Raw genomic sequence first — 12,229 nt, forward strand, 5'->3', positions numbered from 1 at the left:
CAGAAAGAAAGGAAAGGCAGGAGGCCAAAGAGGAACCAGTTGTTCGTCTAAAGCAAAAAAAAGGGGGGGGGGATGGTAGGTCCGAGAGCCCCCTGGCCTCCAAATGACCTGGACATCAATGAGAGGAGGGTATCAAGGCAGAATGCCAAAGCAAGTCTTCCCAACGGTGCAAATAAATTATAATAAATATGTTATACTTTAAAATATATGTGTTCTTAAATAATTCAGTGTTTTTTTCTGATTCTGAGTTTTTTTAAGCAATGTCTTTTTAACTGCTCTAAAGTCATTTACCAAAGATAAATATCGTGCTTTCATTAAATAGTTTTCCTTGTTTTTTTCTCTATCATTACAATTAAAAGTCCTACAAAATATGCAAATTTATTTACAGAAAAACAGAGCCGGCATCATTTAAACATCCCTGTTTTTCAAAATTCCTTGTAAACAGTTTCAGAAATTCTTCAAAGATTGTTTATTTTTCTCTCTCTTGTTTAAGGTTTTTGTGTGTGTGTGTGTTGTTTAGTTGTTTTACGATGAATTTCCCAGGTCTCCCTTGCCCGGAAAGTCTCTGGAGCAAGCATGGAAGGCGAGTGAAGCGGCAGGTGTCGAGGGCTTGCGGAGAGCGGGCGAGCGCGCGCAGCTCCGGAGCGAAGCAGGCGAGGGCGGGCGGCGGGCCTTCCAGCGACGGCGTGGCCCCCACCAGCGCGGTGAGCGGCCGGGAGCCCCCAGGTCTGGGCGAGTCCAGCCAGGCCCTCGGGGTGCACGGCGTCCGACAGCACTCGCGGGGAGAAGGGATCGATGCTCAGTCTAAACTCTACAAAAGTACAGTCCTACAACATCTGGGATTTTAGCAGTAACGCTAACTTCTATAGGTTTTTTTTTTTTCCTTTTTTTAAATTTTTTTGCTTTCCTCTAATTTTTCTTCTATTATATAGGTATTTTAAACTTCTCCTTTTTTAAAATTCTGTACAACTATTATGATTTTAAGAGGGGGAAGAGTTAGAAGCATTTACAGACTTTTCACAACAATTATCTTGCCTTGTAAGTCCCTTTTTTCCCCTCCTTGTTTTCTCACACTTCACGGTTAATGAGTTTTAATATTTTTGTTGCTTTCCCCAAATATCCACCAATTTGTTCATCTTAACAGCTCCATCCAGACATATAATACAGAAAACCATAGGAAAGTGTCATAGACTTGAATGAGGGTAATCAAAGCGCCTCTCAAAGTATCAAAGAACTATTATCTTGCTGTTTTAAAAGCATTGAAGCATTATTTTACCTTTTTTTTTGTTTTTGCTTTTTTTGTTTTTTTTTTTTTAATTTTTTTTATTACATTTTTTCATAGAATCGCTCTAAGCTGTTTCAAGAACAGCCACGAGGCAGGAAGGAGGTTCTCCTCCACCCCCCTCTATTTGACATAGAGCTACACAGCTGCAATAAAAAGTTTGGTCCTTTGGTCCCTAAATAGCTAAAGGAATGACAGATAGAGATGCTCAGCAGCGGCCTCCCAGCCGCCCCCTGGGGACCAGGCCCCGCCACACCGCTTGCCCCAGCCTGCCTCAGGCGCCCACGGGCTGGAAAAGCCCCGGGGATCGGTAAGCAGCGTCTCTTCCCACTTCCCAGCCCTTCAGCCTCCCCATCTGATCTCAAGTTATTTTGTTTTAAAGTTGCCTTTTTTGTGTTTTTTTTTTTCTCATTTTTCTTCATCTTCTTGGGTCATATATATTTTCCCCGAAACACGTGCCCTCTGAACTCCACAGACGCTATACTTTCCTTGAAGAAATGTTACAGTCACAGAAAGTGTCTGGAGTCTTCAGCTTGATTGATATTGGCTGATATGTCAAAGGTGTCATCCAACAGTTCTCATTTATAAATATATATAGAGAGAGGTTTGTTTTTTAATGTAGCCCGTTCAGCATCCTGCCCTAAAATGAAGAAAATCAGGGCTGATTAAGCCAAGAGAGGAAACACAAAATGCATCCAAACACCAAAAGGACCCTGCCTCGGGGGTTAGGGTGGGAGCTCTGGGGGATGGTGGGAGGGAGGGGAGAGACCAGTATGAGAATTAGTCATGATCATGATACATAAAAAAGAAATTAACTCTTCTGTTCAGAGTAGGAAACCACTGGAGGTCTAGTGGTGATGGCTGTAGCTGAGGTTTGGTTGTTGGGAGAGGGGTCTCGATTTGGGTTCCTTTAGAGTTCTGGAATGGGGGGGTAGCTGGATCTAAGGGAAGAATTTGGGACTGTGGGATATGAATTCACAATTAAACCGATGTCTGAGGGATCTAGCCCAGATACAATATGTATACAGAAGCCTAGCAAACAAGACAGCAAAAATCTAGCAGTCTAGCCCCCTCCTCCCCAGCTTGAGGAAAAGAAGCAAGACATCTGTGACATGAATTTTGCTGAACCCTTGCCCAGTTTCCAGCTAACCGCTTCTTTCTCAAGGTTAGTAACTATTTGCGAGGCTATGTATATATATGTATATCTGGATATATGTGTAGAATATATTCACCTGCACATATGTGGATATACATGGATATGTGTGTATGTATATGCATAGATACACACATACACACACACACACATAATATTTTTCTCATACATGCCAGGGAATTTAGAGGAAATTCGGAACTTCAAGGGAGCGGATGGGAGAACCTAAAAAAAGTCAGAACGGATTTCATCATCAAGCTCAGATAAATTAACTCAGTTCTCGATTTTGTTTTCAATGGTGACTTTTTGTTTGTTTTGTTTAGCTTTTAAGGAAAAAAAATCATGATCTGACTAGAATCAGAAGGAGAATGCTTAATCATCGTGAATTAACAAATGAGACTCATCTCCATTATAGCAAGCAGCTTCCACTTATACATGGGGGTGACTGGTTACATTGAGAAAGTTAGAACTGCAAAGCCCCCAGTTGAGGGGACAACGTCATGCGTATATCAATCCATGCTGGCAGGTTTTTCACACTGTTGATTCAACAAACAGCAAACCGTACACAGCAGTCTAAACAATTACAACACCAAAGAAAATAATAATAAAATTAAAAAACACTTGTCAAGGACCCTTTTTCAGTTGTAAACAAAAAGGTGCATTTTGCTTTTGTCAGTACTGTTTTTTCCAAACCAACCAAAAAGTGCCCCCCCCACCCCCAGACCCCCGCCTCCCCGCCCCACATTTAATTTAGCAGAGGTGGCTACAATACAAACCTTACAATTGTTACCAGGCTCTCTCTCAGAGGCCTCTGGCTTTGTACTCTAGTTTTTGGTTTTTTTGGTTTTTTTTTTTTGGTTTAGAATTTTTTTTTTTTAATCATTCTGTTACAGTAGAGATTTTGTTTTTGGTTTTTGTTTTCGTTTTTCCTTTTGAAGTGAGATTTAAAAATAGCCTAACTGGAAAAAGACCAGACCTAGGAAAAGTGTCAATTGAAAAAGGCCCCCAAATTTCTAGAAAAAAATAAAATCACAATATTTTCAAGTGCAAGGAAATCAACCACGCATAGATATTTTTTAAGATGTTTTCCTTATTTTTAAGAAAAAAAATAATGGTTTGCACAGTTAAGTGATCCCATGTTCGATCATTCAGGAATTCATCTTTATTTTTACTTTTTTTTTTTTTTTTGGTTCTTTTGTTTTGTTTTTTTCTCTATGTGACATCTAGAGAAGCATCAAAAACGCTGAACAAGAAAAACCAAACAACAGAAAGTAAAACCACTGCAAGCACCAAGAACAAAACAAAAATGAGCACAGCAAAAAAGATTGTGGCAGCACAAAAGTCAAGAGAATGCACGTGTGATCATGACGGGCCAATCATCAACTGATACAACATCCAAGAAAAACGCTCCAATCACAGCACCTCCACGAAACTTGACGGCAATTGTCATGCAACCGATTCTTAGCCTTGTTACATGACGCCATCATGTCACACTGTGAACTTTGAGTTGATTTGAACTTACGGATGGGGGACTGTTTTCTCCACTCTCATGTGATTACGTGAACTTTATTCCTAGCTCAGCGCGAGACTGTGGTGGATTTGACTGGCCCTGGTTGGGTTGTTGGAATTTGATTGAATGACAAAAGAAGAAAAGATTTTTATATATATTTATATATGTAGAGAGAGAGAGAGAGAGAAAGAAAGAGAGGACAAGAGAGTGTGGGCAAGGGGGAGGGAAGAGGCAGGGGCAGGTCGGGTGGGGTCGGGGACTGTGGGAGGGCAGGGACGGTTGGGAGGAGGGTGAAGAAGGGCAAGGAAAAGTTAAAACAAAATCAAAAGGAAAAATATTTATACAGCACCAGACCACAGCATCAATCTAAAGGCTCTGATGAGAGAACAGCAGTCAAATCATAAGAGAACCAAAAAGAACTCAAAGGATGGAGGAAGCCGGCAGACAAACGACATGGGCACATCAACACACACACACGCACACACATACGCACACACGGTTGTATATGCAGACACATGGTACACTGTGAACAGTAGCAGAACCTCACGCAGGGCCACTAAGGGCATCCATCATGCGTCGGGGACAGGAGGAGGGGCGCGGGCAGTTTGGCGAGAGGGCTAGAAGAAACTAAAACAGCCCCTCAAACCACCGCGGCCAGCAAGCAGATCAAGCAGCACTCTCTCTGCTTTGTATCGCCCTCGGTTCTCTCTCCCCTGGCAGGGGGCCACGCTCTCCACACCCCCCACCCCAGCCTCCTGTGGCCTCAGCCTGTGGACCAGCACGGGGAGCCTGTCAGGGTCACCCTGAAGGCAGGGCAGATCCAAGCCTGGCTACAGCGACTTGCATCTGGGGAGCCCAGCCAGGGGCCCAAGGAGAGTCCACACCGCCAGCCACTCAGTCCTCCCGCCCCAGTGGTCCCACCTTGCTCCCCACCCCCTCCCAGAGAAGGGCCTCGCCACTGCAAGAGCACCCACTGTGTGAGGTTACGGTCCTCTCCTCTTCTCCTATGCTCAATCCTCATGTCTTAGAACCTTCAGAAAATGAACACATTCAGCGTGGAGGTGGAGAGTGAATCATATCCGTGTTACTGGAATTCTATGGATACCCCTTGGCATTGCTGATTTCATTTCACGGTCAGCTCATACCCTTCCCTTTGCTCCCAAGGTGGCCAACGTGGCCAAAGTAACGCTGCTCCCAGGCACGTGAAGCCTTTAGAAGGCTCCACGGTGCTGACCATGGAAGGGCTGGAAGGAAGCCTATCGGGCACCCCGCAGGATGGGTAATGTGAGAAAGTATAGTCCATCAGGGAGGGGAGTGCTATGGCCCTGGTCTCCAGGCTCTGTGGCTGTCACTTCCGGTCTGCTGCCCTCCCCTCCTTACCTCCTCCTCCTCCGTTCCCTACACCCCTGCCTGTACATCTTTCTAGACTGCCCCATCTTGCAGGCCTTTACCTGCCTTCTTTACTGGGGGAGCCCAAGGTGACTGGGGCTGAGTCCCCTTCTCATCACATTTTTCCACCTTGAATTATCTTCTGCCCCTCCTCACCACTTCACGGCCCTCTGCCCCAACCCTGGAATTTGGGGGTACCCAGCCCTACCCCTGCTCATGATTCCTGCTGAGCTTGCTCCCCAGCCCCCAACCCCTGAAGCCTCTGTGCCCGGCTCATCTGTCCACCATGCTGCTACACAGAGCAGACTTCCTCTCTCAGCTCTGTGTCTTTCTTCAGGGAGTGTGGAAGGGGTGTCTGGGATCTGAAATGTCACTGTGGATAAGCTACCAAGTCGCTGAGGGGTGACTCTATTTTAAGGACATACCCAGCCTCCAGCTTTGCCTTCACAGAAGAGCTCTTCCTCCACAGACCCCTGCCCGCCTGCCCATGCGAGCAGGGCTCTTGCTCTTCCAGTAGCAGGTCTCCTGCACTCAGACCAGGGCCCGCTGCGTGCCCGACAGGTCCTGACATGCCGCCCTCCCCTGCCTTTCCAGCCCTTCCCAAATGGAAACCCTTACACCAACCCAGGAGAGCCAATGGGCTGGTCCCTTTGGGTGGGGGAAGAGACCTAAGTAAGAACTGAGGAGGGCAGGGCCACCAGGTGTCAGCTATGGCAACTGCAACTAAGCGGCCCACTGGGGACCCCACTCCTTTCCCCACCCCCCACTCCTGAGCATGTCTTGGGTGCCCATTCCTCCCCATTGGACTAGCTTCTGTGCCCTCCCTCAGCCTGCCTCTAGCCGCCCTTTGGTGCCTGTGCTGTTCTGGGTCCTGACGATCCAAGCTGATCATCACACCCACCTCCTCAAAGCCCCACGTGGGGAACTTTTCATACACACTCTTGCCCCTCACACACACACATGCTTGGCCCAACACACAAACACACTGTCACACTCACTCAAGTCCTCGGGAGCCTCCCCAAGGCTCTGCACGTGCACAGCTGACTAGCTGACTACTCTCTTTATTAAGGGACAGCTAGACCCCAGCCTGCAGGGGCGACCCCTTCTTGGCCACCCTCTCAAAGATCCTCACAAAGCACAGTCCCAAGAGGTGGCAGCAGGGTCACTGACCAGCAAGGGGGGCTTGAATCAGGCCTGGGAAGCGCCAACTCACCACCTGGGAGAGGAAATTATTGTCAGCTGAGCCAATTCAGATGCCAGGTTCTAAACACAGCTGGGCTCCAGCCAGAGACGGCCCAGCCCCAAAGTCACCGCCCAGCCCCATGCAGGTCAGGCCCAAAGCACCCATACCTACACAGCTCAGAGCAGACACTGTGCAAAGTACAGCTCAGAGCAGACACCGTGCAAAACACACTCAGAGCCACAACCCAGGACCCAGAAGAGAGAGGACTCCCATTGAAGTCAGACACGCTGCTCAGTGTCCTCCAACCACAGAACCACAGTGCTGGGAGTCTGTGACCCTGCTCTCAACTTGGGGGCCCAGCACGTGCTACTGATCTTTGTGGCAGGACAAGGGACTTGGGTATTCTGCTCACCGGCTATGGCCCTGGCCACAGTGTTGCCCAGTCTTCCCACCTTTGCTTCTTCCCTCTTTGTTTTCTGGTGAAGATTTCTTGGAGAAACCCCCACCTTAGTACAAGGTAATGAGCCCAAGCAGCCAGAGGAGCAGGGGCATCAGTGGAACCAGGAGTGGGTGGGGCATCACACCGTCCGGAGACATCAGGATTTGGGGACCCAACCTGGCACTACCCAGGCCGCACATTATGGAACCAACACCCAACCGCGCTCCCCATGGCTGCTCTGCTGGGGCCCCCTCCCCCCAGACCTGCCACACTTTTGTCCTGACCTGGCTCTGGCCACCATGGTGACTTTGCCTTCACCACTGCAGGTGGCCAGCCAGGCCCTGAGATCCCTCCACCCCACCACCCCTTAGCTCTTGGCTATGGTTTGTCCCTCCACAGGCCCTGCTCAAGCTAGCCCTGCCCTTCTGAGCCTCTAGGACTCATCCTTTACCAGGCTGTAAAATTGTGGGTTTTTTAAGCTGCTTTTGCACGCTGTTTCCTCCACTTCTTGCTGCAGTCCCCAAGCCTGCGCCTTGTCTCAGCACCTCCTTCTGTTACAGACTCTAACAGTCTTAAGCTGGAAAGCCTGAAATCACCTTTTGTTAAAATGCTGTCTAAATGGATTAAAGGTCAACTTTATTTGTAGGAGTTCTGTTATGTCCTAGTTTTCTAGAAGACTGCTTAAGAAGAGAGGGGCCCAGAGAAGTGAGATGTCATGACATGCCCCCCCAGATACTCAGGACAAGACTGTGGAGTGGGAGGGTTGCGGTGAGGATAATGGGGTGGGGGGTTGGAGATCATTCTCCTTACGTAAAGGCACTTAGGAGCCCAGCATCTGGAATGAAGCTCCAGCTTCAAATCATGGCTCTACCACTCAGTAGCTGATAGGCAAGTAACTTAATCTTTTGTGCTCCATCTTTAAAACGGGAATAAAGACAGAGCAGCCACAGTGATACAGCTGCACTATGGACTTGTAACCTGTAAGAACTGTGCCTCGTGTGTTCTTAAGCACACATGAAGTCTGGGTTCCCAGCTGTCTGGTCTTGGTTTTCCCTGGGGGAAGAACCCCTCTGTTTTCTAAACCACGCCACTCAGGCCCTCACTCCAACGACCAGTGTCGGCTGCTTCTACCTCATGGGCCACTTCTTATCTTCTGTTCCAGACAGCAAATCTGCCTTACTTACCCCTTCCTCTGGGAATTTCTCTGATCTACAGGTCTGATCTATCCTTGCTTGGGTTTTACTTGCATGTAGGTCTAGGGGGCTAAGACAAGCTGCTTTCACGGGAGGCACAAAACACACCCGCAGAGGGCCCCTCAGAATCTCAGGGCGTGGCCCTGGAACAGGCCTCCTCCTAAAAAATCCTCTGATGACTCCAGCACCTTGGTTTCATTAATGTAGAAATGGAAGCCCAAGAGGTTGTGACTTCGTGGCAGAGCTAAGTTTATCTATGAAAAAAGGCTCTCTGTCCAGAAAGGGCTGCTCTTACTGACCGGCCCCCAACTCCTACGGAAGTGCACCCCCTTGCAGACTGCGTCCTATGGTCTGTGTTTGCCGAGCCCAGAAGCTCATGCGCATAGGATGGTGACCCCCTCATCTCTGCAGGCCAGCACCAAGCCCAGTGCCAGTCCGGGAAGGTGCCCCACTCTCAGTGAACGCGGGTGTATGCATCTTCACAGGAGCCAGAGATGGGCAGGGCTGGGAGCTCAGGGGGCAGGAGAGGTGGCTTTTGCTTTTTCAGCCTTGCAGAGAGCAGAGGCTCAGCACCCTGCTGCTGCTCCTGGGCAGCTGGAGGGTGTTCTGCTGGTAGCAGTGGGATTTGAGAGGAGACTGGAGCTCTCCCTCCCAAACTCCAGACTCTGAACCTCGACTTGAGCGGCTAACTCTCATGTGCAGGGCCCATTCTTTGCCCCAACCCCTCCTCCTCTCGAGTCACGGTAACTCTGTTCTTCCAGTCTCTGGGAGCAAAAGCTGGGGGTCCTGCTTTTGGCATCCTGGCTCTGCCTTCCAAAAACATCGAGAACACAACTCCCTCATACCACATTGGCTGCTGCTGTCCCGGACTGAGTGGTCCACGCACTAGACTTCTGCTGGGGCTCCCGTCAACACAGCAACCAGGGATCGCGCTGACTTGCAATGGGTTCGCCACTCTTCTACTCAGAGCTCTCCAACGGCTCCCCAGCGCCCACTCCCTTAGCCTATACAATAGCTGCCAGGTCCCGCCTGAGGTGGTCCTCCTCACCTCTGGGATCCCCTCTCCCGCCACACCGCCATGCTTGCTCCCCTCCAACCACCTTGTTCTGCTGTTCTCCACCGCACCGCACCACCCTCTCTTTGGAGCCTTTGCACTGGCTGTCCCTTCAGATGAAAGACTCGCTCCTCCAGATGCTGGCATGGCTCCCTGCCTCACCTGCTCCAAGTCTTTCCTTGAATGTCACCTACTCAACAAGGCCCACCGTAACTACCTGATTTAACTGTAACCAACAATTCTGACACACTGTATAATTTACTCTCTGGTCATATGTGTTTGTTTATTGTCTGTCCCTCCATCTAAGGATGAGGGTTCTTGTCAGTGTTATTCGGTGCTGAGTCCCAAGTACCTAACAGTACCTGGTGCACGGTACTGCTGATGGAAGCGGAGGGGTAGAGGGCTGGGAGACCTGCCTCTGGCCTGTGGGTGAGCTGGGCCTACAGGACTGCCCAGCAGTGTGGGATATCAGGCTGAAGGAGGGCTGGGCACATCTCCCCACCCCACCCTCTTTCCCAGGAAGCTGCTTCACCCAGGGGAACAAGTGGCCCGGAAGAGAAGTAGCCTAGTGTGTCTCCAGCCACAGGGCAAGACCCAGACTGAGCAGGAAGGGGTGACAACTGCCCACTCATCAGAGCCTGCGGTAAAGCAGACAGGGTAAGTGGCCCCAGAGCTAGGCCATCACCCTCCTCAGCTTCTGTCCCAGCCTGACTGAGCTATGGAGAATTGGAGGGGTGAGGAGGTCAAGGGTCTAAAGGCCACCAGCCCTCAAGGCAGGAGACATAGGAAGGGGAGAGCCAGGGAGTCTAGGAGAAGGCCCCAGGAGACGTGGACAGCTCCCCCTCCCAAACTCTCCCAGTACTAAGCTTGCCACAGGCTCGTCACAGGCTCACCCCAGGGTCTTCTGGCAAATAGGATTGCCAGTGTAGACCTCCTGGATGCACGGCCCAGGGCTCGCCCCGCCTTCTCAGAACGGTTCCCTCACACCTGCTTCTCTTGGCTCTGCAACAGGGGGATGGCCACGCCCATTTCTGCGGGATGACCACAGCTCTAGGCCCGCCCCCAGGCATGGGGTGAGGAGCAGGTCGAGCTGGGCGCAGCGGGTCCAAGGCAAGCGAGGGTCCAGTTCAGGAAGGCCAGAGGAGGCGGCGGGTCCGATCGGTGCCCCTTCCCCAACCCCCCGTCCCCGCGCCCCGGCCGCCCCCGGTTACCTGTGCGAGTCCTGGTCTCCCCCGGGGGACGCTCCCGCCGGCGCTCAGTATGGGCGATTGGCGTCTTTGGGCCGCTTCAGCTGCACCTTGAGCCTCTTCATGCCGATCTGGAAGCCGTTCATGGCCTGGATGGCGGTCTGCGCGCTGGCCGGGTTGTCGAAGCTCACGAAGCCTGGCGAGACACGAGGGACGAGGGCCTGGGTTTCCACGGGGCCGCCCCGGCGGGGAGGGGTCGGTGGGGAGAAGGGCGGGGCCCGAGGTCCGTGGGGAGAAGGGCTCCCGCCGCACCTCGGGCAGGAGGGGGGCCTCGAGGCTCCTCCCCCCGGGGCCCCGCCCCGCCCCGCCCCGGCCTCACGCCCCCCACAGCCCGCGAGCGCGCAGCCCCTCCCGGGGTGGGCGTGTCCGGGGCTCCAGGCCTCGCCGACCCGCGCCTCCAGGCCGGGCCTCCCCAGCTCCACCGCGGCTTTGGGCGGCGCCACTCTCCTGGACGCCCTCGCCCCCCACCCCGGCCGGCCCCGGCACCTCAGCCCTCTACTTCGGTGGGAGGGCGGACACACCTGCGGGTGGAGGAGTTTATTGGACACTGTCCTCCCTGACAGGAGGGGGCCTGGCAGCGGGAGGGCACAGGGTGCCGGCCTGGGGAGAGAGAGGAGTGCGAGGGGGAGGGAGGGGGGCACCCCGGAGAAAACCTCTCCACCGCCGTTTCCAGCCGCCCCCCCCACCTCGCGAGGGCCGCCTGGACTTGGGGGAGGGCAGGGGCTGACAGTCCTCGCGGCCCTCCGCCCCCCTCCCGGTCCTTGGCGAGGCTGCCCCGAGCCAGGCTCCCGGCGGACACTTGCCTAAATCCAGTCCGACTGGCAGGAACCCACCACTTCGCGTCCAGGGGCGGTCGGCACCTCCCTTTTATTTAAAATTCCAAGCCCTGGGAGCAGATGCTCTTGCCCTGGATTCTAAGCGCGCACCAACTGACGCATCCCCTATGAACCCCTCATGGTATCTATAATAACAGTAGTAGGGCGAATTAACTCTATTAGTAAAAGTTAGTTGAGAGCCTTCTCTGTGGTCTAGGCACTGCAGAAGTGCTTTTTACAAAATCACTCGGTCACTCTTCCCAACATCCCAGAAAGAGATATGGAACCATCTATGGCTCCCAGTCACCTTCTGAAACAAGTAGTTCCCAGCTGGGAATGGATAGGAATCTGAAAGTTAGTTTAAAAGTCACTCTTTGGGAACTTTGAATGCATCTTCTTATAGAGACTACATTTTTACGTCAGCATCTCCTAAACTGGCCTTAACCGGTGCTCCTGAGAAAGGGCCTTCAGTGGTCAAGTAGGCTTACCACCGTGCCCCTCCCGGGCAGTTTAAGACACATGAATTAAAAAAAGCCCACCTCCCACCCCAAGTTCTCCAGTAAATAAACACTTATAGCTTGGTTTGCCTGGTGTTTCCTGGAATTTATTTGACTTGAGAGGCCCTTTCTCCTGTAAAATGGACTTAGATCCTGCGAACTTTATGAAACTAAGTTTGGCGAGGTTCCCAGGCCATCCTGCAAACGTGTCTCATTTAGGGTGCTTGTCCCCAGATGGCCTCTGGATATATAACTAACAGGCGTACAGACCCCCACGGCAGCAGTAGCTGTTTTCTTGGCTAGTTGTCCATGGTACACTGGGCCTGTCCCAGACCTCTCCCTCGCCCTCCCCACATGGTGACTGTCTTTTTACCTCTGCCCTAGGCCCTGCCTCCTCTGGTCTCTTTCCTCTTTCTCTTGACTCCTTCCTGCTTTTGCTCACATTTGTCACGCTCACTTTTGCAGCCATG

The 12,229-nt window shown here is 51.7% G+C and overlaps 1 protein-coding gene across 50 annotated transcripts in view; it reads right to left on the minus strand.

Moving 5' to 3' along the window:
• Positions 1 to 523: 523 nt before the first annotated feature.
• CELF4 (CUGBP Elav-like family member 4) overlaps positions 524 to 12,229 on the minus strand; it is a 287,707-nt gene continuing 276,001 nt past the window's right edge. For 32 of the 50 annotated variants that reach the window (XM_046025071.1, XM_046025069.1, XM_046025070.1 and 29 more), the window contains 2 exons: positions 10,412 to 10,583; positions 524 to 1,922 (listed from right to left, as the gene is read on the minus strand). In XM_046025071.1, coding sequence (XP_045881027.1) covers positions 10,456 to 10,583 — 128 coding nt within the window. In that variant the 3' untranslated portion in view covers positions 524 to 1,922; positions 10,412 to 10,455. Of the gene's footprint in view, positions 1,923 to 3,954; positions 4,042 to 10,411; positions 10,584 to 10,968; positions 11,048 to 12,229 lie in introns of all 50 variants that reach the window. The other 18 variants (XM_046025025.1, XM_046025033.1, XM_046025031.1 and 15 more) reach the window with 3 other exon arrangements.

Source organism: Meles meles, chromosome 12 (genome assembly GCF_922984935.1).
Source record: "Meles meles chromosome 12, mMelMel3.1 paternal haplotype, whole genome shotgun sequence".
Lineage (NCBI taxonomy): Eukaryota > Metazoa > Chordata > Mammalia > Carnivora > Mustelidae > Meles > Meles meles.